The sequence below is a fragment of the Podarcis liolepis genome (assembly GCF_965112155.1).
Source record: "Podarcis liolepis genome assembly, chromosome: 5".
NCBI classification, from domain to species: Eukaryota; Metazoa; Chordata; class Lepidosauria; order Squamata; family Lacertidae; genus Podarcis; species Podarcis liolepis.
In genome coordinates this window covers 93,766-121,605 of record NC_139556.1, presented here as the reverse complement: position 1 = coordinate 121,605, position 27,840 = coordinate 93,766, and the positions used below count along the sequence as shown (strand labels likewise).

Sequence of the window (27,840 nt, the reverse complement as noted above, 5' to 3'; positions counted from 1 at the left end):
GACTCAGCTCACAAAAGACCAACGCCAAGATCTTCTTATATACAAGGATGTTTATTGCAGTTCATTATTGGTTCCACAACCGAGGCGTGCAGCCCCGCGTCTCTTAGCCTTAGACATTTGAAGTCCCCTCTGAATCGGTCCCGCCCCTACACCAGTTTAAGAGGCTTGTGCTGGTCCACCTCTTCCTGTCTTTCCTTTTCCGCAGGGTCTTTCTGCCCCCCTGGGTTCCTTCCCTCCTGCTTTCCCCTGAAGCGGATTCCTCAGATGCCTGCTCCCCCCTCCTTCGTGCTTTGGGGCCAGGCTCCTCCTCCGGGCTCTCTGCATTTCCGCGCGCCTCCACATTTGAACTTGGCGCGCGTTCGCTACCCCTGACCTTCCTCTTGACACTCACACTACTCCCTGTACTACTCTCCGCCCCTTCCGGCAGGACGTCCTGCCCCGATCTCCTTCCCCTGTCTCCTTCCTGCTCTGCTCCGTGTGTCACACTGGGAACTCCACCCTCTTCACTCCGTTCCTGCTGGGAAGCCGGCCCCGATCTCCCACTCCCACTCGGGGTTTCCCTGCTGCTTCCCTGCTCCTGGCAAGTCCCCCCTGTGACCCCCCTTGGCCTGACCAGGGGCGCCCCCTTCTGGGAATCCTCCGATTCATTTGAGAGACTCATGGAAGACCTCAAGTCATTGTCATCCTCTTCCTCACTGTCCTGGGATTCTTCCCCATCGCTCTCCGTCTCCCCCCTCACCTGTGCCTCTGTCCCTGAACCCCTGACACCCACCTACTTTCAGCAGCCAGAAACACCATAACCAGACACTGGAGAGACTTGTCAGGAGTAAGCATGGACCAATGGTACCAAATAGTATGGGAAACAGCCCTACTAGAAAAATTAACCAATAAACTGAAACTGACACAGGGACAAACAGAAGAAGACGCCTTCACCCCGGTATGGCTCCCCTTTATCACATACACAGCCCAACAAGACAATGACAATAATCCACCAACAGCATGCAAATCAATATGGCTAACCTGATCCAAAACACCCACCCACCCCACTCTCACACGAAAACAAAGATCACCACAGCCAATCACAAACAAACAACTACACCCTAGGCCAACCCCAACCTCTCTCACCACCAAAGGAACACAAGTGGAGAAACAATTTACATAGTTTTCTGAATCGAACCAGTCAATGTCAAGAATAGATCAAATATGGCTTTCGAATGAACTGACTCCAAGAATACTACAAGTTGAAATACAATCTAAAGTAATCTCAGATCATAATCCAATAAAATTGGAACTAAAAGGCTTTGAAGAAAGAACATTTAGATGGAAAATTAAGGGTTATCTTTTGGATGACCAGAAAATTGTAGGAAAAGCACAAAAGAAACTAACTGAATACTTTGTTGAGAATTGCAACAAGGGTACAAAGATGAGCGTAGTATGGGACGCAAGCAAGGCTGTGATGCGAGGTTTTTTTATCCAGCAGAATTCATTGAAGAATAAAAACAGAGAAAAGGGGGGAAAGGAAATTTTAAAGCAGATAATGGACAATGAACAAAAATTTATTAGAAAACCGAATAACTCCAAAATAAAACAAGAAATTAAGACCTTGCAATCACAATTTGCAATGATAATAAACAAAGAAGTGGAATGGAATATTAAAAAGTTAAGACAGAGAAACTTTGAATTCGCTAACAAATCAGGCAAATGGCTTGCGTGGCAAATAAAAAAAAGAAAGGAGCAGAACACAATTAACAGAATCATTGTGAATGGCGAAGAGATAGATAATCCGAAAGAAATTAGAAAAGGATTCTTGGACTTTTACAGACAACCATATAAAAATAAAGAAAGGAATAATATGAGGAAAATTGAGAGATTTTTAAAAGGGAAAAAGGTGCAAAGGATCCCGGCAGATAAAAAAGACCAACTGAATGCCCTAATAGAGGGGAAAGGCCCCAGGGCCAGATGGATTTACATCAGGTTATTATAAAGAGTTAAAAGATGTTCTGATGATACCTTTAAAAGAAGTTATGAATAATATTTTAAAGGAAAGAGACATCCCGGAAACGTGGAAAGAAGCATTCATTACACTTATCCCAAAACAGGACTCGGATTTAACCCAAGTTAAAAACTATAGGCCTATTTCATTGCTGAATACAGACTACAAAATTTTTGCAGGGATCTTAGCAAGAAGAATGAAAAAGATATTATTAGAAACTATTCATAAGGATCAAGCAGGTTTCATTCCAGGTAGACAGATGAAGGATAATGTAAGGAACATAATTAATATTTTGGAATATCTGACTGCCAGGAATGAGAAACAAGCTATACTTATGTTTGTGGATGCAGAAAAGGCCTTTGACAACATAGCATGGGACTTTATGTTGAAAAATCTGGAGTATGTGGAGGTGGGAAAAGAGTTTTTCAATGGGATAAAGGCAATATATACAGAACAGAGAGCTAAATTGATTGTAAATAATGTGACTACGGAAGATATTAAAATATCTAAAGGAACTAGGCAAGGATGTCTGCTTTCGCCATTGCTGTTTATAATGGTCCTGGAGGTCTTTCTTAATGCAGTTAGACAAAACAAATTAATAAAAGGGATAACAGTTGGCCAGAATGAATATAAAGTTAAAGCCTTTGCAGACGATCTGGTAATAACGATTGAAGAACCAATAGAAAGTGTAAAAGAACTATTAGAGGAGATTGAACAATTTGGGAAAGTGGCAGGGTTCAAATTAAATAAGAAAACTAAAATAATTGCAAAAAATATGGAGCAAAGTATGATAGAAATAATGCAACAACAATCGCGAAGTATTGGAAGACACAAGATTTACCCACCTGGGAAGAATGGCAGATGAAGTTGATGGATTATATGGAATTGGCGGAAATGACTGGCAGAATCCGAGACCAGGGAGAAGAGTTGGTGGAAGAAGATTGGAAAAAGTTTAAAGACTATTTACAGAAATACTGTAAAATTAATGAATGTTAGAAAAATGTTGGAATGAAGTTATATGGCTTTAGTAGAAATGATATAAGGAATTAAGTATAAATAGATTAATAGAGTATTAAAGGAAAAAATAAGGTTAGAATGTGTTAAGATAATTATAGGATAGAAAACCGAGGAAGATGGAAAGGAATTGCTGAAACAATTAACAGAAGTGGAATACAAAAAGGGAGGTGTGAGGACGTCGTGGAAAAAAGTGAATGAAAGATGGGATAATGAAATTGTTTGGTTTATTTTACTGTTTTTGTTTTGTTTTGTTAGTTCAATGTGTTTAATGTGTCAATGTTAGGTAGTGTTTTTGTATTGTATTGTATTGTTTTTGTAGTGTTTAAATTGTTGGAAAAGTAATAAATATTTTTTTTAAAAAAAAGAAATAATGCAACAACAAACAGAGATAGAGGTGTGAAAAAGGTAAAATATTGGACTCGATGGGTTGGACTCGATGGCCCTTGTGGTCTCTTCCAACTCTATGATTCTATGATTCTATTTAGGAATTTGGTTAACTCCTAAAAACATTGATTTGTATCAGAACAATTACATACCGGTTTGGAACGGAATAAGGAAAGATCTGGAGGTGTGGGGTAGAATGAAACTATCTTTTTGGGGCAGAATTTCTGCGATAAAGATGAGCGTCCTTCCAAAGATGTTATTTTTGTTTCAGACTATCCCCATAATAAAGGGGGTAACGATTTTTAAAGAGTGGCAAAGAGTGATCTCAAGGTATATCTGGCAGGGCAAAAAGCCGAGAATTAAATTTAAGCTACTAACAGATGCGAAGGAAAGAGGAGGCTTTGCCCTGCCAGACCTGAAGTTATATTATGAAGCAGCATGTCTTTGCTGGTTGAAAGAATGGATAAAATTAGAAAATAAAGAGTTACTGGACTTAGAAGGCTTTGATAACAGATTTGGATGGCACGCGTACTTATGGTGTGGGAAGAAGAAAATTCACAAAGGCTTTGGGAACCACATCTTCCGGAGTGCGTTAATAGAAATATGAGATAGGTATAAAAACCTATTAGAACCAAGAGTTCCACACTGGTTATCTCCGTTAGAAGTTATGAGTGTAAAGAAAATTAATATGAGAGGTAAATGGATTACATATGGTGAACTGATAATTAAAGAAGGAGGAAAATGGAAATTAAAACCATATGAACAAGTTAAAGAATATGATTATGATTGGTTGCACTATTTTCAGGTTGAATGAAATGTTTAAAAAAGATTTTAAAGAAAGTGGTTATGCAGAAAAAGATTCTAAGTTTCAAATCGACATAATAAACAATGATTGTAAAATTCTGTCAAAAATGTATAAGATATTTTTGGAATGGCATACGAAAGATGAAAAAGTGAAATCGGTAATGATACAATGGGCCAGAGATTTCGGTTATAATATACAATTTGATGATTGGGAAAAACTATGGAAAGAAAACTTAAAATTTACTGCATGCACGGCTGTCAGAGCTGCTTGAAGATCCTAGCTCACAGAGGATCACGCTAGCCAGCGATCATTAAGTAAAAGTCTTTATTGAGTTACAGTTTCCATTCTCACGCTGCTGCGCGCAACTCTACGTCTAGTAGCTAGATCGGCGAGGCTCCGTCTGAGTCTCCGCCCCGTGTGCACCAACTTAATATCCTAGCCCGGCTCCACCTTTTCCGCCTGACTGTCCTCCTCTGGGTCCCTCTACCCCCCGGGGTCTCTTCCTTCCGGGATTCTTCTGACGCTGACCCCCCGGACCCTCCTGTCTCCTTGCGCCGGGCTTTAGGACCTGGCTCCCTTTCCGGGCTGCTTACTGCGCCACCTTCCTCTGCATTTGAACTTGGCGCGCGCGCCCAACCTTCCACTTTCCGCTTAACCGTTTCTTCGCTCCCCGATGGAGGTGTGGCCACTCCTGACTCGTGCCCTCCCTCCTGTGGTGAGCTGCCAGCGCTTGCCCCCTGGCTCCTTTCCTCTTCCCTGCTCTCTGGCGGTGACGCTGGTCCCGATTTCCAACTGCTCTCCTCTGAGTCCCCTCTGGCTCTATCTTCCTGGGGTGCCCCCCTAGACTCCCCCCTTGCCCTGGCCACTGGTGCTCCTTTCTGTGAATCCTCTGATTCACTGGAAAGACTCGGAGATCTCGGGTCGTCGTCATCACTCATCTTTTCTTCTGCCTCCTCCCCTTCGCTCTCTGTTTCCTCCCTTGCCCTTGCCTCTGCTCCTAAACCCCTGACATCCATCCCCCCCTCGAAGCCCCCCATTCCCCCCTCCCCTCCTTCCGGTGCTGGAGCTGGGTGCTGCTGTTGCAAAGGGACGAACGTCGGATATCGTTCGCTTCCCGTGGCGGGTCTCCATCTGAAGTCTCCCGGGTCTTCCCCCCTGCTCTCGTCGACGACGGTCACCTCCGCTTCCATCTCTGTGCCGCCGTGCTCGAAACCAGGGTCGTCCCCGAAAATGTCCATGTCCGTCCCTCACTTCCTCCTGGCGGCGTTGCTCGTCCTGAGCATTCCAGCCACTTTCTGCGGAACTGCTCCTCTGGCCTATCGTCCCACCAATACGAGGGTTCTGATGCAGATCCCGAGGGTGACCCCTCCGGGGAACGGACGTCTCGTGTCGGGTCCTCGTCCGAGTCGAACCCCCGGAACGTGCTGGCCGAAAGCGTGGGCGTGAAAAGCCAGTCGTCGAAAAAGTCTGCTGGCATAGGCCTATGTGGGAAGAGGGCATGAAACTCGTCTTTGAGCAGAGGTTCGTCCAAGGCGTAGCCCGGCACCCAGCTGTTCGCACTGGCCGGGGTGCCCTCCTTGGCGAGAAAGTATTCTACCCCCTCTTCCCCCCATCTGGAGTCCAAAATCTCCGTGACTTCGTTGATGCGCTCCTTCTGTGCCACTCCCGCGTGCCCTGTTCTGTCTCTGACCGGACTCGGCGCCATTCCGGGTTCCTGGAACCTGTGCGGTGCCTTGTAGGGAGTGAGCACCGATCTGTGGAATACCGGATGCATTCTGGAACCCTCCGGAAGTGCCAGTCTGAAAGCTACCGGGTTGACCTGCTCTTCGACTTGGTAGGGCCCCAGTTGTTTATGCCCTAGTTTCTTCTTGGCCAACGACCTGGCCGGCACTGCGTGGGCTGCTAACCAGACCCAGTCTCCCACGTGGAGCTCTTCGCCAACCCTTCTGTGTTTGTCCGCTTGTACCTTGTATGCGTGCTTGGTCAGCTCCAGGTGGCGCCTCAGCTGATCGTGGACTTCCTGCAGCTCCGACGCGAACGCATCTGCTGTCTGCGGCTCCCCCTCCCCCATCCTTTCCAGTCCCGGGAAGGTTCTGGGGTGCCTCCCGTTGTTGGCGAAGAACGGCGTGACCCCCGTGGACACGTGCTTCGTGTTGTTGTAGGCGAACTCGGCAAGCGGCAGGTAATCCACCCACGTCGCAGGCTGTTGATTTGCATAACATCTCAGGTACTGCTGCATGATGGCATTGACCCGCTCCGCTTGCCCGTTGGTCTGCGGGTGTCTCGCCGACGCCAGGTTGATCTTGACGTTCAGGAAGCCCATCAGCTTCTGCCAGAAATTCGAGATGAACTGCCGCCCCCGGTCGGACAGAATAGACCGTGGCAGACCGTGAACCTTGAACACGTGGTCTATGAACAGTTTGGCGGTTTGCTCCGCCGTGGCCAAATTAGCACACGGAATGAAATGTGCCATCTTGGAAAACAGGTCCACCACCACCAGCACTGCCGTCTTGCCTCTCAAGCTGGGCAGATCCGTGACAAAGTCCAGGGCCACCCTTTCCCAAGGTTCGACCGGAGTTTGCAGCGGTTCCAACAGTCCGGCCGGTGGTCTGTGCACTGGCTTGGCCCTCTGGCAGGTGTCACACCTCGCCACGTAGTCTGCGACCTCCCCTCTCATTCCAGGCCACCAGAAATCCCTGGCTACTAATTCCACCGTCTTCTCCTTGCCGAAGTGCCCGGCAGTGGGCGCGTCGTGCAGCTGCTGCAGCACCTTGGCGCGAAGGTCGTCTCCCGGCACGTAGATGGCCCCTTTACGGATGAGCAAACCATCTCGTAGCTGGAAACCGTCGGCCGCTGCCTTGCCCCTTTGCACCTCTGCCATCTTCGCTTGCGCGAAGGAGTCATCCTGCAATGCTCGTCGCACCGCCTCCAGGTCCACGGTTGCCGCGGCGCACGCCCACACTGTTGGTGCGAAGATGTGCATGGCGGCCGCTGGCGTTGCGTCCTCCAGATACTGCGGCTTACGGGAGAGAGCGTCCGCCATGATGTTGGTGTCCCCCGGGACATACTCTATGTGGAAGTCGAAGTTCGCAAAGAACTCAGCCCAACGTATCTGCCTCTGGTTTAGGAACTGTGCCGTGCGCCAGTGCTCCAGATTCTTGTGGTCCGTGCAAACCTGCACCGTGTGCTTGGCGCCGATCAGGAAGTGCCTCCACGCTTTGAACGCTGCATGAATGGCCAGCAACTCCCTGTCCCAGATGGTGTAATTCTGCTCGGACTTGCTGAGCTTCCTGGAGTAAAACGCTCCCGGTCGCCACACCCCCTGCGGGTCCTTTTGCAGCAGGACCGCCCACACGGCTCTGTCCGAGGCGTCTGTCTCCACCCTCATCGGCCTGCTGGGGTTGACGTGAAGCAGCTGCTCTTCCGACGCGAAGAGACGCTTGAGTGCCTGAAAGGACTGCTCCGCCTGCTCTGTCCAAACGAACTTCTTTTTCTTGGAGCTAAGCGTGTCTGTGATGGCCGCCGTCTGCATAGCGAAGCCCTTGATAAACTTGTGATAGAAGTTCGCAAAGCCGACAAACCGTTGGACCTCTTTCCGGTTGCGTGGACTCTTCCAATCCAATACCGCTCGAACCTTGGCGCTGTCCATGGCGAGCCCCTTGTCAGACAACTTGTAGCCCAGAAAATCCACCTCCGTCACGTCAAATTGGCACTTCTCCAGCTTGGCGTAGAGCCTATGTTGCTTTAGCCTGCTCAGCACTTCCTTGACGTGTCCGTCATGCTCCTGCTGCGATTCCGAAAAGATCAGGATGTCATCTAAGAAACAGACGCACGTCTTGTAGAGAAGTCCCGCCAACACGTGATGCATGAAAGCTTGAAAAACGTGGGAGCCATTTTGCAATCCAAAAGGCATAACTCTATATTCGTAGGTACCCAGTGGCGTGAACATGGCTGTCTTCCACTCATCTCCCTCCCGCATGCGAATGAGGTTGTACGCCCCTCGCAGGTCTAACTTGGTGAACACTTTTCCCTTGCGTACCTTTGCGAGGAGGTCGTCGATTCGGGGCATGGGGAAGTCCGATGGCTTGGTCCCATTGTTTAAAATGCGATAGTCCACTACCAGTCTTTTTGGGGGGATGTCTCGCTTTTTAACAAAGAATACAGGACTGCCCCCCGCTGCCTTGGACTCTCGGATGAAACCGCTCCAAATTATGATCTATGAACTCTTTGAGTTCCTGCAGTTCGTCCTCTGACATGGAATACAGTTTCCCTTTAGGCAGCGCTGCCCCCGGCAGCAGGTCAATTTTGCAGTCATATGGTCTGTGAGGGGGTAGCCTGTCTGCCTCCTTCTCGCAGAAAACTTCCAAAAATTCTGCGTACTTGTGGGGAATCGCTTGCAGCGTGCCTAGCAGCAGCTGTGACTCCTCTTCCTCTCCTTCCTGCCGGGGCACGATGCAGTGTTCAGCACAAAAGGAAGAGCCGAAGATCAGCTGCCTCTGGTACCAAGCCAGCGTCGGGCTGTGCTTGTCCAGCCAACTCATTCCCAATACAATGGGCGTATCCGATAGTTGAGTGACATTGAAGCTGATGATTTCTTTGTGATTCCCAAGTCGCATCGCCATCGGTGGCGTCTGCTTCACCACTTGCCCCCCTAGCAACTCCCTGCCATCCACCGTGACAACCTGCAGGGGCAGTGTGGCCGGCAGCAACTGTATAGCGTGTTTGTCGACAAAGTCCTGCCCTATAAAGTCCGCATTGCTGCCCGAGTCAACTGTGATTGGCACGTCCATGGTGCTTCCATTGGGCAGCTGGAGAGATGCGGTGAGCCTCACTACTGGTTTGGGCGGGAGGGGGTTCACGGGCTGTAAAATCTCTGGGGACTGCGTCACTAACACGTCTGGCTGGGCCCCAGGGCCTCTTCCTCCAGCCAGACTGCGTCGTTTCCCTGCTGTGGTCCTCCTTGCTGCGTTGCTGCAGTCACCATTGCTGAGGCTGCAGTGAGCTTGTGGAGCCTCTGGGGACACTCTTTCGCCATATGCCCTGGCTCCTCACAGACGTAACACTTCCTGTTCCCTCTAGGAGGCTTCGCTTTCACTGCTGCCAGTGCTAGGGCTCTGGTTGCTGACTGAGCCCTAGCACCTCCAACCTCCATAGGTTCCACTCCTCCTCCTGGCGGAGGCGTGGATTGCGCACGCGCTGCTTCTCTGGGAAGGAAGGAGGAGCCCCTGGCTGGTTCGCGCCCTCCACGCCCTTCGTCCCTGCTCCACGGACGTTCTTCCAGCCGCACCCCCACTGCCAGTGCCCTCTGAACGACCTCCTGGGTGGTCCGGGGTCTCTCCCCCCTCGCGATCTCATCTTTAATCGAGCTGTGCAGCCCCTCCCAAAAGAGGTCTCTTACAGGGGCCGAATCTCTGTCCCATTCCAGGGCACTGACCAAAGCGAAAAAGCGGGCATGGTACTGCCTCACGCTGGCCCTCCCTTGCCTTAGTCCATGCACCTCCTTCCGGGCAAGATCCACGTCAATGCTTGATAAAAAACACCCATCCATCGCTTTAATAAAGGCATCCGCATTTTGGAGCGCCGGATCCTTATCTCTCCATAAATTGCGCAGCCATGCTTTAGCATCCCCATGCAAATGGGACATGATGAATCCCACTTTCTCTTGCTCATCTCTAAAGTCTTTATTCAGCAGTTGCAGTGCGCACAGTACGTCTGCTCTAAAGTTGGGATACTGTTGCAGGTTCCCATCGAAGTGAGAGACCAGACCGCCTGTTCGTCTCGCCAACCCAATTCCCTCCTGCCTGGGTGTCTGCTTTGTCAGCACGTCTAACCTGACCTGGAGATCCCTGCAGGCGGCAGCTGCCTCCTCCTCTCTCTTCCTGGATGCGAGAGCCTCGGCATTCAGTTGCGACACTGCTTTTCTGAGTTCCTCTATCTGCTGCTCAGCCGTCATGTCGTCTGCCGTTCGTGAGCTCGCTAGTAGGCACCTGCTTCTCTCCCCTCCTCGAGGCTGTAGATGCCCACAATTGTGAGACGGAGCCTACTGTCAGAGCTGCTTGAAGATCCTAGCTCACAGAGGATCACGCTAGCCAGCGATCATTAAGTAAAAGTCTTTATTGAGTTACAGTTTCCATTCTCACGCTGCTGCGCGCAACTCTACGTCTAGTAGCTAGATCGGCGAGGCTCCGTCTGAGTCTCCGCCCCGTGTGCACCAACTTAATATCCTAGCCCGGCTCCACCTTTTCCGCCTGACTGTCCTCCTCTGGGTCCCTCTACCCCCCGGGGTCTCTTCCTTCCGGGATTCTTCTGACGCTGACCCCCCGGACCCTCCTGTCTCCTTGCGCCGGGCTTTAGGACCTGGCTCCCTTTCCGGGCTGCTTACTGCGCCACCTTCCTCTGCATTTGAACTTGGCGCGCGCGCCCAACCTTCCACTTTCCGCTTAACCGTTTCTTCGCTCCCCGATGGAGGTGTGGCCACTCCTGACTCGTGCCCTCCCTCCTGTGGTGAGCTGCCAGCGCTTGCCCCCTGGCTCCTTTCCTCTTCCCTGCTCTCTGGCGGTGACGCTGGTCCCGATTTCCAACTGCTCTCCTCTGAGTCCCCTCTGGCTCTATCTTCCTGGGGTGCCCCCCTAGACTCCCCCCTTGCCCTGGCCACTGGTGCTCCTTTCTGTGAATCCTCTGATTCACTGGAAAGACTCGGAGATCTCGGGTCGTCGTCATCACTCATCTTTTCTTCTGCCTCCTCCCCTTCGCTCTCTGTTTCCTCCCTTGCCCTTGCCTCTGCTCCTAAACCCCTGACAACGGCGTTAAAGGAAAATGTGATGAAAATGTTTTATAGATGGTATATAACACCAGTAAAATTGGCAAAAATGTTTAAGACGTGTAATAAGTGTTGGAAATGTAAAGAAAAAGAAGGAACGTTTTATCATATGTGGTGGGATTGTAAGAAAGTGAAAAGTTTCTGGGAGAGTATATATAATGAATTGAAAAAGATGTTAAAATATACGTTTTGTAAAGAAACCAGAGGCTTTTCTTTTAGGGATTACAGGAAACGAGATAAGAAGAAAAGACTGACAAATACCCCTTCCTCTTGGTTCATGTGGGAACCAATGACACTGCAAGCAATAGCCTCCAGAAGATCAAAAGAGGCTACGAGGCTCTCGGCAGGAAATTGAAGCAACTAAATGCACAAATTGTCATCTCATCTGTCCTCCCAGTTGAACGACGTGGCCCAGGGAGAGAGGGAAAAATAGTGGAAGTGAACAGCTGGCTTCGCAAATGGTGTAAACAGGAACGGTTTGGATTCTTAGATCACGGACTGCAGTTTCTTGAAGATGGACTTCTGGCAAGCGATGGGCTGCACCTCACAACGGTTGGGAGAAATGTTTTTGCCAAAAATCTCAGAAACCTCATCAGGAGGGCTTTAAACTGACTAATGGGGGGGGGGAGGGAGACAGTGCTCCTGAAGGTAGGAGTCTATCAATTGATGAAGATGATCATCCAAATGTCATAGACCAAATGGAGCAAACAGCACGCAGACCTAGTGGTGGGAGGAAAAAGTCCTTAAATAAGAGACACGGGGGAATGATTAATGGACTTCAATGTCTCTACACTAATGCGCAAAGCATGGGAAATAAACAAGATGAGCTTGAGCTCTTGGTACAGCAAACTAAATATGACATAATAGGCATCACTGAAACCTGGTGGGATAAGTCCCACAATTGGAATGTAATAATGGGGGGATACAATCTATTTCAGAGAAACAGACCAGACAAGAAAGGAGGAAGAGTGGCGTTATATGTCAGGGATGTGTATACCTGTGAAGAGATCCAAGATTTAGAACCTCAAAGCCAAAGTGAGAGCATTTGGGTCAAAATTAAGGGAGAGAAGAATAACAGTGACCTCATTGTGGGAGTTTACTATAGATCCCCAAGCCAAACGGAGGACATAGATGATGCCTTCCTGGAACAGATGGCCAAGCATGCAAAAGGAAGGGAGATAGTAGTAATGGGGGACTTCAATTACCCGGATATTTGTTGGATGTCAAACTCAGCCAAGAGCATAAGGTCAAACAGATTCCTCACTGGCCTTGCAGACAACTTCATTGTCCAGAAAGTGGGAGAAGCAACAAGAGGAACAGCCATTTTAGATCTGGTCCTAACCAATGTTGATGACCTGGTTAGTGGGGTAGAAGTGGAAGGATCATTAGGCGCGAGTGATCATGCTCTTCTGAAGTTTACTATACAGAGGAAAGGAGCAGCCAAGCATACTAGGACTCACTTTCTTGACTTTAAGAAAGCCGACTTCATAAAACTTAGGGAAGTGCTGGGTGAGATCCCATGGACAGTAATACTAAAAGGAAAGGGAGTTCATGATGGCTGGGAGTTTGTTAAGAGGGAGATAGTAAAAGCACAACGTCAGGCAATACCAGTGAGACGGAAACATGGAAGGTGCTTAAAGAAGCCAGGGTGGCTATCTAAAGAACTTTTAACAGAGTTAAGATTAAAAAAGGATGTGTACAAAAAATGGAAAAGGGGGGAAACCACCAAAGAGGAATTCATACAAATAGCCAGCACATGTAGACACAAAGTCAGAAAAGCTAAAGCACAGAATGAACTCAGGCTTGCTAGAGAGGTTAAAAGCAACAAAAAAGGCTTTTATGGATATGTTCGTAGCAAAAGGAAGAACAAAGAAACAGTGGGGTCACTCAGAGGAGAAGATGGTGAAATGCAAACAGGGGACACAGAAAGGGCTGAACTCCTCAATGCCTTCTTTGCCTCAGTCTTCTCCGATAAAGAAAACAATGCCCGACCTGAAGAATTTGGAGCAAATGATTCAGCAGAGGAAACACAGCCCAGAATAACTAAGGAGATAGTACAAGAATACTTGGCTAGTTTAGATGTATTCAAGTCTCCAGGGCCAGATGAACTGCATCCAAGAGTATTAAAAGAACTGGCAGATGTGATCTCAGAACCACTGGCAGTCATCTTTGAGAATTCCTGGAGAACAGGTGAAGTCCCGGCAGACTGGAGGAGGGCAAATGTTGTCCCTATTTTCAAAAAGGGGAAAAGAGAGGACCCAAATAATTACCGCCCAGTCAGTCTGACATCAATACCAGGGAAGATTCTGGAGCAGATCATTAAGCAAACAGTCTGTGAGCACCTAGAAAGGAATGCTGTGATCACCAATAGTCAGCATGGATTTCTGAAAAATAAGTCATGTCAGACTAACCTGATCTCGTTTTTTGACAGAATTACAAGCCTGGTAGATGAAGGGAACGCAGTGGATGTAGCCTACCTTGATTTCAGCAAGGCATTTGACAAGGTGCCCCATGATATTCTTGTAAAGAAGCTGGTAAAATGCAGTCTTGACTATGCTACCACTCAGTGGATTTGTAACTGGCTGACTGACCGAACCCAAAGGGTGCTCATCAATGGTTCCTCTTCATCCTGGAGAAGAGTGACTAGTGGGGTGCCACAGGGTTCTGTCTTGGGCCCAGTCTTATTCAACATCTTTATCAACGACTTGGATGATGGACTCAAGGGCATCCTGATCAAATTTGCAGATGACACCAAACTGGGAGGGGGGTGGCTAACACCCCAGAGGACAGGATCACACTTCAAAACGACCGTGACAGATTAGAGAACTGGGCCAAAACAAACAAGATGAATTTTAACAGGGAGAAATGTAAAGTATTGCACTTGGGCAAAAAAAATGAGAGGCACAAATACAAGATGGGTGACACCTGGCTTGAGAGCAGTACATGTGAAAAGGATCTAGGAGTCTTGGTTGACCACAAACTTGACATGAGCCAACAGTGTGACGCGGCAGCTAAAACAGCCAATGCAATTCTGGGCTGCATCAATAGGAGTATAGCATCTAGATCAAGGGAAGTAATAGTGCCACTGTATTCTGCTCTGGTCAGACCTCACCTGGAGTACTGTGTCCAGTTCTGGGCACCACAGTTCAAGAAGGACACTGACAAACTGGAACGTGTCCAGAGGAGGGCAACCAAAATGGTCAAAGGCCTGGAAACGATGCCTTATGAGGAACGGCTAAGGGAGCTGGGCATGTTTAGCCTGGAGAAGAGGAGGTTAAGGGGTGATATGATAGCCATGTTCAAATATATAAAAGGATGTCACATAGAGGAGGGAGAAAGGTTGTTTTCTGCTGCTCCAGACAAGCATACACAGAGCAATGGATCCAAACTACAAGAAAGAAGATTCCACCTAAACATTAGGAAGAACTTCCTGACAGTAAGAGCTGTTCGACAGTGGAATTTGCTGCCCAGGAGTGTGGTGGAGTCTCCTACTTTGGAGGTCTTTAAGCAGAGGCTTGACAACCATATGTCAGGAGTGCTCTGATGGTGTTTCCTGCTTGGCAGGGGGTTGGACTCGATGGCCCTTGGGGTCTCTTCCAACTCTATGATTCTATGATTCTATGATTCTATGATTCTCTGACTGTAAACTCTTCCAATATGCAGTTACAGCTGCAAGGATTTTACTGGCCCAGAAATGGAAACAAGAGGAAATGCTGACGATTGAAGATTGGAGACTGAAACTGACAGACCATGCAGAATTGGACAAGCTAACTGGGGAAATTAGATATCTTAAGGACCAAAAGTTCATCGAAGACTGGGGAAAATTTGTAGAATATCTGAAAAATACATGTGATGTGCAAACAACGTTAGTGATACAGTGGTGCCCCGCAAGACGAATGCCTCGCAAGACGAAAAACTCGCTAGATGAAAGAGTTTTCCGTTTTTTGAGTCGTTCCGCAAGACGAATTTCCCTATGGGCTTGCTTTGCAAGACGAAACGTCTTGCGAGTTCTTGCGAGTTTGTTTCCTTTTTCTTAAAGCCGCTAAGCCGCTAATAGCCGCTAAGCCGCTAATAGCCGTGCTTCGCAAGACAAAAAAACCGCAAGACGAAGAGACTCGCGGAACGGATTAATTTCGTCTTGCGAGGCACCACTGTATTTCAAGAAGCACTGTGAAATTTGAGATGTATTGTTATAAAAAATAATAGAAGTGGGAGGGAAGACTAAAGACAATACTAAGGAGAAGGAATGCGTAATTAAGAGGTAATGATGGATGATTGTCAGAGAAGCTGAAGGAAGTCCAAAAAGAGAGAATTTATTTGTTAAAAATTGGATAAAATTGTATATCTGTGTTGTAAATCAATAAAAATTATTATAAAAAAACACAAGTGAACAGCAGAGAACCGGCACGAGTAACGCTGACACCAAACCCTACATACATTAAGCAAAATAGAAACAGGTTCACCACACTTTCTCATCCTGGTCTTCTTTTATCTTCTTCCAGCTGCCTATGGTTGTGAAGGAGATTTACTACCATCTCCCCCAGGTCCTCGACACCCACACTAAGGAACAGACGCTTTCGGCTATTGTCAGCCTAGCCACCAAGCGCCTGCAGCCGGTCGTAGACAGCCTGTTGGACTGCTCGATGGAGTGTGATGAGTAAGTTTTTGTGATGTGAAAATGGGGAGGGCTAGATTTAAGGGGTTTCTTAATTTATATTTATTTATATTGAATTTCGTACTTGCAAAAAATTGTGCTCCAAGTTGTGGTTTCTTTCTTTGCTAATGTATGTGCAATATAAATAAAATATCAAAGGCCTGACTTTTTTTAAGAAAAGGAAAAATGAAAAATTCTGTTTTGAAAAATTGCAGAAGTGCCGCACAAATATGGAAGGCGTTGGTTGCCAATCTGTATACAAGCGGCAAGCTGCTGAGACCCCTACTGAAAAGGCTGCAGGATGAAGACCCCAAAGCGGAAGTCACTTCCAGGCGACGCAGCACTTCTCAAATGCCAATGGCGGTCAGTTTCTCTCTCCTGGATTGTTTTGAATGGGAGCTGGATGGGGCTGGGGGCTTCTTGCTGGGAGGGGGGTGCATCTTAATAAGTGGTCCATCCTGTGAGCACCTGCTTTGTATGCAGAAGGGCCCCAGCATCTCATGTCGGGGAGTCCCTCGCCTGAAACCCTGGACAGCCACTGCTAGTCAGTGTAGACAACACTGAGTGAGATGGACCGAGGCTCTGAGTCGCGTCTGAGTCTGAGATCTTGATCTGACGATGACCTCTGCTGAATGCCGTTCTCCTCTCCTTGTCCCTCCAGGCTACCAACGCTCTGTGTCATATCCTGTCGTTCCCTGAGGCTGCAGGTATCCTGAAGAGCAAGTTCCACCACCTGCTGTTTGCACTTAGCACTCACATCTGTTTTGTCCATGAGGCGAGAAGAAGAGGTTCGAGGGCGACAAGTCTAATCCCGGAGCCCTCTTCGCATCTCGATCCGCTGACGTGAGGGACCTGCTAATGTATTTGGGGGGGCCCTCCCTTCTCTCTCTGACCCATAGGCTCAGCCCTCCCCCAAGAGATAGGCTTCATTTGGACATGGAGGTTCTGCTTAGGTTAGACAGCTAGGAGACCCAGGCTTCCCCAACCCCTGTGCTCTTCAGTCGCTTTGGACCACAACTGCCACCAGCCCCAGCCAGCATAACTGGGCTGAAGATGGGAGTTGTAGCCCAAAACATCTGAAGGACACTAGGATGGGAGAGGATGCTGGAGGCTCTCCCGCACGATGGGCTGATTTGGGTGTGGTGGGACTCACGTGTCATGAAACCTTAAGTCTCCATCACAGCCAAAAGGTTGCCGCTTGTGCTGGAAACATGGGGGAGGCTGCAGGGGGTGATGGTTGGGGTTGGACTGCAAGATGTCAAGGACCTAAAACTCCCCAGATGAACATACCCAGACCTTGTGCTCATCATCGGAAGCCCCTCTTCACGTGTGCCTCCTCCACACAAGAAGGGGCCTTTTCTGTGGTGGCTCCCCATTAGTGGGTTGCTCTCCCCAGAGGGGCTTGCCTGGTGCCTTTAGATGCCAGGCAAAAATGGTCCTCTTCAATCAGGCCATTGGCTGATTAACCTCCTATGCCCTTTCAACTGTGTTTGTTGGAGGGAGAGGAGTTATTGGTTTGCTTTGGTTCTTGTTTTTATTCTGTATTTTGTGCTTTTTAACTTTCATTTTTATGTTGTGAACTGCTCGGAGATCTACAGGTGAAGGGCAGTATACAAATTTTAAAAATATAATCTTCTTAATTCCTTCACTTGACTCAGGATCGCTGTGCAGGCCCTGAAACAACTGATTGGGCGTCTTGAATACCTAGATGATTCTGAGGCTTTGGGGTTGCAAAGCTGCTGGGATATGCTGTCAAGTCCAGAAAGCTTTTTCAAAGGCATTCGTCTTCTGGCAAGGTAAGAAGGTGAAAAGGACTGGCAGGTGAGGCATGAAGAGCAAGGCCTGCTTTCTGGGGAAATGGGGATAAACTTCTTATTTATTTCAGAAAATGTACCATATTGTTCACTCTATAAGACGCAATTTTCCCCTCCTAAAAAGTAAGGGGAAATGTGTGTGCGTCTTATGGAGCGAATGCAGGTGGGAGGCTCTGCTCAGCGTTCAAGTAACCTGGTGGTGGTGGTGGTTGTGCAGGAACACTGAGCGGTTCTTCCTGCCAGCTTCAGGCTTGTGAATCCTTTGCTCTTACTCTTCTGTTTCAGGACCTTATTCACCTCCTCGCCCGAAGAATACAAGAGGATTTCCCGTTTGGCACGGGAATATATGTGCTGTCCAAACGATAAAAAGAGGGCCATCGGCATGGCCTTTTACTTTGAGGTAAGAACTGGAAACAGGGAATGCCTGTTCTAATGTCTCTTTTATATATATATATAAATATCTATTAAGATTTTACAAATTATATCAAACAAAACAATACACACAAACACAAAAAAAGAACAAGTATAATTTCAAAACCTTATTTTCTTAAAACTTACTTCACCGACCTCCTCATACCTCCCCTTTCTGCATTCCTATTTCAAATATTTAGTTCAGCAAATCCTCACCCTTAATTTTATCTAATTGTCGACCTTTCTTTTCTTTTAACTTAATCTTTACAGCTGTACTCCATTTAATTTCTAAAACCACATCATTCTAGCACTCATTAATTTTACAATGTTTCTTAAGATAGTTCTTAAATTTCTTCCAATCTTCTTCCGCCGTCTCTTTCCCCTGGTCCCGGATTCTGCCAGTCATTTCTGCTAGTCCCATATAGTCAATCACCTTCATCTGCCATTCTTCCAAGGTGGGTAGATCTTGTGTCTTCCAATACTTTGCGATGAGTATTCTTGCTGCTGTTGTAGCATACATAAAGAATGTTCTATCTTTCTTTGGCACCAATTGGCCAACAATGCCCAGGAGAAAGGCCTCTGGTTTCTTAAGGAAGGTATATTTAAATACCTTTTTCATTTCATTATATATCATTTCCCAGAAAGCCTTAATCCTTGGGCACGTCCACCAAAGGTGAAAAAAGTACCTTTAGTTTCTTTACATTTCCAACATTTATTATCAGGCAAGTGGTAATTTTTTGCAAGCTTGACTGGGGTCATGTACCACCTATAAATCATTTTCATAATATTTTCCTTTAAGGCATTACATGCCATAAATTTCATACCGGTGTTCCACAACTATTCCCAGTCAGCAAACATAATTGTCAGGGGTTTAGGAGCAGAAGCACGGGCAAGGGAGGAAACAGAGAGTGAAGGGGAGGAGGCAGAAGAAAAGATGAGTGATGACGACGACCCGAGATCTCCTAGCCTTTCCAGTGAATCAGAGGATTCACAGAAAGGAGCACCAGTGGCGAGGGCAAGGGGGGAGTCTAGGGGGGCACCCCAGGAAGACAGAGCCAGAGAGGACTCAGGGGGGAGCAGCTGGAAATCGGGACCAGCGTCACCGCCAGGAAGCAGGGAAGAGGAAGGGAGCCAGGGGGGAAGCGCTGGCAGCTCACCACAGGAGGGAGGACATGAGTCAGGAGTGGCCACACCTCCACAGGAGGGAGGACATGAGTCGGGAGTGGCCACACCTCCATCGGGGAGCGAAGAAACGGTTGAGAGGAAAGTGGAAGGTTGGGCGCGCGCGCCAAGTTCAAATGCAGAGGAAGGCGGCGCAGTAAGCAGCCCCGAAAGGGAGCCCGGTCCTAAAGCCCGGCGCAAGGAGGCAGGAGGGTCTGGGTCAGCGTCAGAAGAATCCCGGAAGGAAGAAGCCCCGGGGGGTAGAGGGACCCAGAGGAGGACAGTCAGGAGGAAAAGGTGGAGCAAGGCTAGGATATTAAGTTGGTGCACACAGGGCGGAGACTCAGACGGAGCTTCGCCGACCTAGCCACTAGGCGTAGAGTTGCGCGCAGCAGCGTGAGAATGGAAACTGTAATTCAATAAAGACTTTTACTTAATGACCGCTGGCTAGCGTGATCCTCTGTGAGCTAGGATCTTCAAGCAGCTCTGACAGTAAGCTCCGTCTCCACTTGTGGGGCATCTACAGCCTCGAGGAGGGGAGAGACACAGGTGCCTACTAGCGAGCTCACGAACGGCAGACGACATGACGGCTGAGCAGCAGATAGAGGAACTCAGAAACGCGGTGGCACAACTGAACGCCGAGGCTCTCGCATCCAGGAAGAGAGAGGAGGAGGCAGCCGCAGCCTGCAGGGATCTCCAGGTCAGGTTAGACGTGCTGACAAAGCAGACACCCCGGCAGGAGGGAATTGGGTTGGCGAGACGGACAGGCGGGCTGGTCTCTCACTTCGATGGGAACCTGCAACAGTATCCCAACTTTAGAGCCGACGTACTGTGCGCACTGCAACTGCTGCATAAAGACTTTAGAGATGAACAAGAGAGAGTGGGGTTCATCATGTCCCATCTGCATGGGGATGCGAGAGCATGGCTACGCAATTTATGGAGAGATAAGGATCCGGCGCTCCAGAATGCAGATGCCTTTATTAAAGCAATGGATGGGTGTTTTTTATCAAGTATTGACGTGGATCTTGCACGGAAGGAGGTGCATGGGCTGAGACAAGGGAGGGCCAGCGTCAGGCAGTATCATGCCCGCTTTTTCGCCTTGGTCAGTGCCCTGGAATGGGACAGAGATTCGGCTCCTGTAAGAGACCTCTTTTGGGAGGGGCTGCACAACTCGATTAAAGATGAGATAGCGAGGGGGGAGAGACCCCGAACCACCCAGGAGGTCGTGCAGAGGGCACTGGCAGTGGGGGTGAGGCTGGAAGGACGTCCGTGGAACAGGGACGAAGGGCGTGGAGGGCGCGAACCAGCCGGGGGCCCCTCCTTCTTTCCCAGGGAAGCAGCGCGGGCGCAATCCACGCCTCCGCCAGGAGGAGGAGCCGAACCTATGGAGGTGGGAGGTGCAAGGGCTCAGTCAGCAGCCAGAGCCCTAGCACCGGCAGCAGTGAAAGCGAAGCCTCCTAGAGGGAACAGGAAGTGTTACGTCTGTGAGGAGCCAGGGCATATGGCGAAAGAGTGTCCCCAGAGGCCCCACAAGTTCACTGCAGCCTCAGCAATGGTGACTGCAGCAACACAGCAAGGAGGACCACAGCAGGGAAACGAGGCTGTCTGGCTGGAGGAAGAGGCACTGGGGCCCAGCCAGACGTGTTAGTGACGCAGTCCCCAGAGATTTTACAGCCCGTGAACCCCCTCCCGCCCAAACCAGTAGTGAGGCTCACAGCGTCTCTCCAGCTGCCCAATGGAATCACCATGGACGTACCAATCACCATTGACTCAGGCAGCAATGCGGACTTTATAGGGCAGGACTTTGTCGACAGGCACGCTGTGCAGTTGCTGCCGGCCACACTGCCCCTGCAGGTTGTCACGGTGGATGGCAGGGAGCTGCTCGGGGGGCAAGTGGTGAAGCAGACGCCACCAATGGTGATGCGACTTGGGAATCACAGAGAAATCATCAGCTTCAACGTCACTCAACTATCTGACACGCCCATTGTATTGGGCATGAGTTGGCTGGACAAGCACAGCCCAGCGATGGCTTGGTACCAGAGGCAGCTGACCTTCGGCTCTTCTTTTTGTGCTGAACACTGCATCGTGCCCAGGCAGGAAGGAGAGGAAGAGGAGTCACAGCTGCTGCTAGGCACGCTGCAAGCGATTCCCCACAAGTACGCTGAATTTTTGGAAGTTTTCTGCGAGAAGGAGGCAGACAGGCTACCCCCTCACAGACCATATGACTGCAAAATTGACCTGCTGCCGGGGGCGGCGCTGCCTAAAGGGAAACTGTATTCCATGTCAGAGGACGAACTGCAAGAACTCAAGGCGTTCATTGATCATAATTTGCAACGCGGCTTCATCCGGGAGTCCAGGGCAGTGGGGGGCAGTCCCGTATTCTTTGTTAAGAAGCGGGACACGCCCCAAAAAAGACTGGTAGTGGATTACAGGATTTTGAACAGTCTGACTAGGCCATCGGACTTCCCCATGCCCCGTATTGACGACCTCCTCGCAAAGGTACGGAAGGGCAGAGTGTTCACCAAGCTGGACCTGCGGGGGGCGTACAACCTCATTCGCATGCGGGAAGGAGATGAGTGGAAGACAGCCATGTTCACGCCACTGGGGACCTACGAATATAGAGTTATGCCTTTTGGCTTGCAAAATGGCTCCCACGTTTTTCAAGCGTTTATGCATCACGTGTTGGCAGGACTTCTCTACAAGACGTGCGTCTGTTTCTTAGATGACATCCTGATCTTTTCGGAGTCGCGGCAGGAGCATGACGGACACGTCAAGGAAGTGCTGAGCAGGCTAAAGCAACATAGGCTCTACGCCAAGCTGGAGAAGTGCCAATTTGACGTGCCGGAGGTGGATTTTCTGGGCTACAAGCTGTCTGACAAGGGGCTCGCCATGGACAGCGCCAAGGTTCGAGCGGTGTTGGATTGGAAGAGTCCGCGCAACCGGAAGGAGGTCCAACGGTTTGTCGGCTTTGCGAACTTCTATCGCAAGTTTATCAAGGGCTTCGCTATGCAGACAGCGGCCATCACTGACACGCTTAGCTCCAAGAAAAAGAAGTTCGTTTGGACAGAGCAGGCGGAGCAGTCCTTTCAGGCACTCAAGCGTCTCTTCGCGTCGGAAGAGCAGCTGCTTCATGTCAACCCCAGCAAGCCGATGAGGGTGGAGACAGACGCCTCGGACAGAGCCGTGGGGGCGGTCCTGCTGCAGAAAGACCCGCAGGGGGTGTGGCGACCGGGAGCGTTTTACTCCAGGAAGCTCAGCAAGTCCGAACAGAACTACACCATCTGGGACAGGGAGTTGCTGGCCATTCACGCAGCGTTCAAGGCGTGGAGGCACTTTCTGATCGGCGCCAAGCACACGGTGCAGGTTTGCACGGACCACAAGAATCTAGAGCACTGGCGCACGGCACAGTTCCTGAACCAGAGGCAGATACGTTGGGCTGAGTTCTTTGCAAACTTCGACTTCCGAATAGAGTATGTCCCGGGGGACACCAACATCATGGCAGACGCTCTCTCCCGTAAGCCACAGTATCTGGAGGACGCAACACCAGCGGCCGCCATGCACATCTTCGCACCAACAGTGTGGGCGTGCGCCGCGGCGACCGTGGACCTAGAGGCGGTGCGACGAGCGTTGCAGGGGGACTCCTCCGCACAAGCAAAGATGGCAGAGGTGCAAAGGGGCAAGGCAGCGGCCGACGGTTTCCAGCTAAGAGATGGATTGCTCATCCGTAAAGGGGCCATCTACGTGCCGGGAGACGAACTTCGAGCCAAGGTGCTGCAGCAGCTGCACGACGCGCCCACGGCCGGGCACTTTGGCAAGGAGAAGACGGTGGAATTAGTAGCCAGGGATTTCTGGTGGCCTGGAATGAGAGGGGAGGTCGCAGACTACGTGGCGAGGTGTGACACCTGCCAGAGGGCCAAACCAGTGCACAAACCGCCGGCCGGACTGTTGGAACCGCTGCAAACTCCGGTCGAACCTTGGGAAAGGGTGGCCCTGGACTTTGTCACGGATCTGCCCAGCTCAAGGGGCAAGACGGCAGTGCTGGTGGTGGTGGACCTGTTTTCCAAGATGGCGCATTTCATTCCGTGTGCTAAGGTGGCCACGGCGGAGCAAACCGCCAAACTGTTCATAGACCACGTGTTCAAGGTTCACGGTCTGCCACGGTCTATTCTGTCCGACCGGGGGCGGCAGTTCATCTCGAATTTCTGGCAGAAGCTGATGGGCTTCCTGAACGTCAAGATCAACCTGGCGTCGGCGAGACACCCGCAGACCAACGGGCAAGCAGAGCGGGTCAATGCCATCATGCAGCAGTACCTGAGATGTTATGCAAATCAACAGCCTGCGACGTGGGTGGATTACCTGCCGCTGGCCGAGTTCGCCTACAACAACACGAAGCACGTGTCCACGGGGGTCACGCCGTTCTTCGCCAACAACGGGAGGCACCCCAGAACCTTCCCGGGACTGGAAAGAATGGGGGAGGGGGAGCCGCAGACAGCAGATGCGTTCGCGTCGGAGCTGCAGGAAGTCCACGATCAGCTGAGGCGCCACCTGGAGCTGGCCAAGCACGCATACAAGGTACAAGCAGACAAGCACAGGAGGGTTGGAGAAGAGCTCCACGTGGGAGACTGGGTTTGGTTAGCAGCCCACGCAGTGCCGGCCAGGTCGTTGGCCAAGAAGAAACTAGGGCATAAACAACTGGGGCCCTACCAAGTCGAAGAGCAGGTCAACCCGGTAGCTTTCAGACTGGCACTTCCGGAGGGTTCCAGAATGCATCCGGTATTCCACAGATCGGTGCTCACTCCCTACAAGGCACCGCACAGGTTCCAGGGACCCGGAACGGCGCCGAGTCCGGCCAGAGACAGAACAGGGCACGCGGGAGTGGCACAGAAGGAGCGCATCAACGAAGTCACGGAGATTTTGGACTCCAGATGGGGGGAAGAGGGGGTAGAATACTTTCTCGCCAAGGAGGGCACCCCGGCCAGTGCGAACAGCTGGGTGCCGGGCTACGCCTTAGACGAACCTCTGCTCAAAGACGAGTTTCATGCCCTCTTCCCACATAGACCTATGCCAGCAGACTTTTTCGACGACTGGCTTTTCACGCCCACGCTTTCGGCCAGCACGTTCCGGGGGTTCGACTCGGACGAGGACCCGACACGAGACGTCCGTTCCCCGGAGGGGTCACCCTCGGGATCTGCATCAGAACCCTCGTATTGGTGGGACGATAGACCAGAGGAGCAGTGGCGCAGACGATGGCTGGAAGGCCCGGGACGAGCAACACCGACAGGAGGAAGTGAGGGAGAGACGGACATGGACGTTTTCGGGGACGACCCTGGTTTCGAGCACGGCGGCACAGAGATGGAAGCGGAGGTGACTGTCGTCGACGAGAGCAGGGAGGAAGACCCGGGAGACTTCAGATGGAGGCCTGACACGGGAAGCGACCGATATCCGACGTTCGTCCCTTTGCAACAGCAGCCCCCAGCTCCAGCACCGGAAGGAGGGGAGGGGGGAATGGGGGGCTTCGAGGGGGGGATGGATGTCAGGGGTTTAGGAGCAGAAGCACGGGCAAGGGAGGAAACAGAGAGTGAAGGGGAGGAGGCAGAAGAAAAGATGAGTGATGACGACGACCCGAGATCTCCTAGCCTTTCCAGTGAATCAGAGGATTCACAGAAAGGAGCACCAGTGGCGAGGGCAAGGGGGGAGTCTAGGGGGGCACCCCAGGAAGACAGAGCCAGAGAGGACTCAGGGGGGAGCAGCTGGAAATCGGGACCAGCGTCACCGCCAGGAAGCAGGGAAGAGGAAGGGAGCCAGGGGGGAAGCGCTGGCAGCTCACCACAGGAGGGAGGACATGAGTCAGGAGTGGCCACACCTCCACAGGAGGGAGGACATGAGTCGGGAGTGGCCACACCTCCATCGGGGAGCGAAGAAACGGTTGAGAGGAAAGTGGAAGGTTGGGCGCGCGCGCCAAGTTCAAATGCAGAGGAAGGCGGCGCAGTAAGCAGCCCCGAAAGGGAGCCCGGTCCTAAAGCCCGGCGCAAGGAGGCAGGAGGGTCTGGGTCAGCGTCAGAAGAATCCCGGAAGGAAGAAGCCCCGGGGGGTAGAGGGACCCAGAGGAGGACAGTCAGGAGGAAAAGGTGGAGCAAGGCTAGGATATTAAGTTGGTGCACACAGGGCGGAGACTCAGACGGAGCTTCGCCGACCTAGCCACTAGGCGTAGAGTTGCGCGCAGCAGCGTGAGAATGGAAACTGTAATTCAATAAAGACTTTTACTTAATGACCGCTGGCTAGCGTGATCCTCTGTGAGCTAGGATCTTCAAGCAGCTCTGACAATAATGTTATGACCAATATCCTGTGCCCACTTTATCATAGCTGATTTCACTGTTTCATCTTGTGTATTCCATTTCAACAGCAAGTTATACATTCCTGACAAGTTCTTAGTATTGGGTTCTATCAGTTCTGTTTCTAATCTTGATTTTTCCACCTGGAAGCCAATTTTCCTGTCCAACTTAAAAACCTCCATTATTTGGTAATAATGGAGCCAGTCTCTCACTTTGTCTTTTAATTTCTCAAAACTCTGCAATTTAAATTTATCCCCCTCTTGTTCCAAAATTTCCCAATATTTCGGGCCTTTTGGCATCCATATTGAGTTTTTTCACAGCCTTAGCTTCCATTGGCGACAACCACCTTGGGGTTTTATTTTCCAACAGGTCTTTATATCTAATCCAGACATTATATAATGCTTTCCTGACAATATGATTTTTAAAAGCTTTGTGAGCTTTAACCTTGTCATACCATAAATATGCATGCCACCCAAAAATATTGTTAAAACCTTCTAAATCCAAAATGTCTGTGTTCTCAAGAAGCAGCCAGTCTTTCAACCAGCAGAAAGCTGCTGATTCATAGTAAAGTTTAAAGTCCGGCAGGGCAAATCCCCCTCTTTCTTTTGCATCAGTTAAAATCTTAAGTTTTATTCTGGGTTTCTTTCCCTGCCAGACAAATTTCGAGATATCTTTCTGCCACTTCTTGAAACAATCCATCTTGTCCACGATTTGCAATGTTTGAAACAAAAACAACATTCTAGGCAATACATTCATTTTGATCACAGCAATATGGCCCAACAGTGAAAGCTTCAAATTTGACCATATTTCTAGATCCTTTTTTACTTCCGTCCAGCATTTCTCATAATTGTCTTTAAATAAATTCACATTTTTAGCTGTCATGTTAATCCCCAAGTATTTCACTTTCTTAACCACAGTTAAACCCGTTTCATTCTGGAACCTCTCCCTTTCAGTAACTGTTAAATTTTTCTCTAATACCTTAGTCTTTAATTTATTCAGTTTAAATCCTGCGACTTGACCAAACTCTTGAATTAATTCTAAGACTCTTTTAGTACTAGTGTCTGGCTCTTGTAATGTAAGTACCAAGTCATCTGCGAATGCTCTCAGTTTGTAATGTTTAACTCCGACCTGTACCCCTTTAACCAGCTGGTCCCTTCTAATCATGTTCAGCAAAACCTCGAGGACCGATATAAAAAGCAATTATTTCTAATGTTTCTTATGGTTTCTTTATTCCTCGCAATTTAACTGTCAAATGTTCTTTAGCATTTACACATTTTTTATTTAATTGTACAACTTCAGCTGCATTCACTGCTATCATGTCTAATATATATGGACAATGTTTTTTGATAGAAGATGAATGCATACATAATAAAAGATGCACTTACAGTGGCTTTGCTCCAACTTAGGGGATGTCTGACTCCGATACGGACACTTCCATGACCTAGTGCGCAAGTTACTGCAGGCAGCAATCATACAGGTATTCCGTTAATGGATGGACAAGTCTTCACCTTTGGAAGGCTAAGATTTTTCTTAAAATTACATTTTTATATGTACTATTGGAAACACCTTAAAGCTGGTATAAGTTCATATGTATTTATTTTTGCCCGCTTTAAAGATTGATTTTTGTGTGTCTGCTGGTTTATTATATATCTTCTTTTCTCTTTGTTCCGCTATGTATCGGGGTGGGGAGACTAATAATAATAATAATAATAATAATAATAATAATAATAATCCTTTGCTCATCCAAATAAGCTGTTTTCATTTATTTATTGAGGCCACTAAGTCTTTGAACGGAAGAGATTTCTCCAGTTTCAAGCCTCATCTCATGCTCTTCATGAGCCAAGTCCAAACCCTCCTGCAGTTCAGACCCAGCTTAGGATGTGTTTGGTTCAGCATGATTCCAACCAGCTCATTCTCCTTCCTTCCCTTTCCCACCAAAATGTACTTGACTGTGAGAGCAGAGGCGAATTAGATTGGGAGGGCCATGCCCAGCCCTAGAGGTTGGAATGCGGAGTCCAGGCCCACCAGAAACCAGCGGAGAACTCCATAGTTCCAAATGGAAGCACCAGCCTAGCTTCTGCTGTGGCCAGATTGGGATGAGAAGGGGCAGGAGGGGTCATGCGTGGCTGGGTGCTTCTTGATGGAGATCATTGAATTGAAGTGAGCTGCTTTGGGGGCCAACCTGAATCAATCCCAAAATAACCCGTTCAAGAGGTGCTTTTTAGAAACTGAGCTCACAGCCTAACTGTAAAACCATGCTTATGAAATACATGATATTTGTTGTCTGATAAGGGAAGGGGGCAGCTCTATAACTTCCATGGGTCACAAAAAGCCTGGGGTTCAAAACAAGGCACCACCTTCTCAGGTAAATATCAGGCTTGAGTCCATAAATGTTGCTCGACTTTATCTGGTGTCACTTAGGCTCTGCCTGTTAGACCGCCCGTGCTGC

The 27,840-nt window shown here is 49.4% G+C and overlaps 1 protein-coding gene across 3 annotated transcripts; it reads left to right on the top strand.

The window, feature by feature from the left end:
• Positions 1 to 8: 8 nt before the first annotated feature.
• On the top strand, positions 9 to 27,840 carry LOC310707019 (maestro heat-like repeat-containing protein family member 7). 3 transcript variants are annotated; one of them, XM_083503585.1, is made up of 8 exons: positions 9 to 1,141; positions 15,417 to 15,676; positions 15,889 to 16,036; positions 16,335 to 16,516; positions 17,332 to 17,469; positions 17,773 to 17,887; positions 26,798 to 26,868; positions 27,144 to 27,840. In XM_083503585.1, exons 2-7 carry the CDS (start codon positions 15,528 to 15,530, stop codon positions 26,834 to 26,836), a joined length of 771 nt encoding a protein of 256 aa, XP_083359711.1. In that variant the 5' UTR covers positions 9 to 1,141; positions 15,417 to 15,527; the 3' UTR covers positions 26,837 to 26,868; positions 27,144 to 27,840. The 3 variants fall into 3 exon arrangements, with proteins under 3 accessions (XP_083359711.1, XP_083359712.1, XP_083359710.1); XM_083503586.1 differs by having other exon boundaries at positions 27,813 to 27,831; XM_083503584.1 differs by having other exon boundaries at positions 26,798 to 27,840.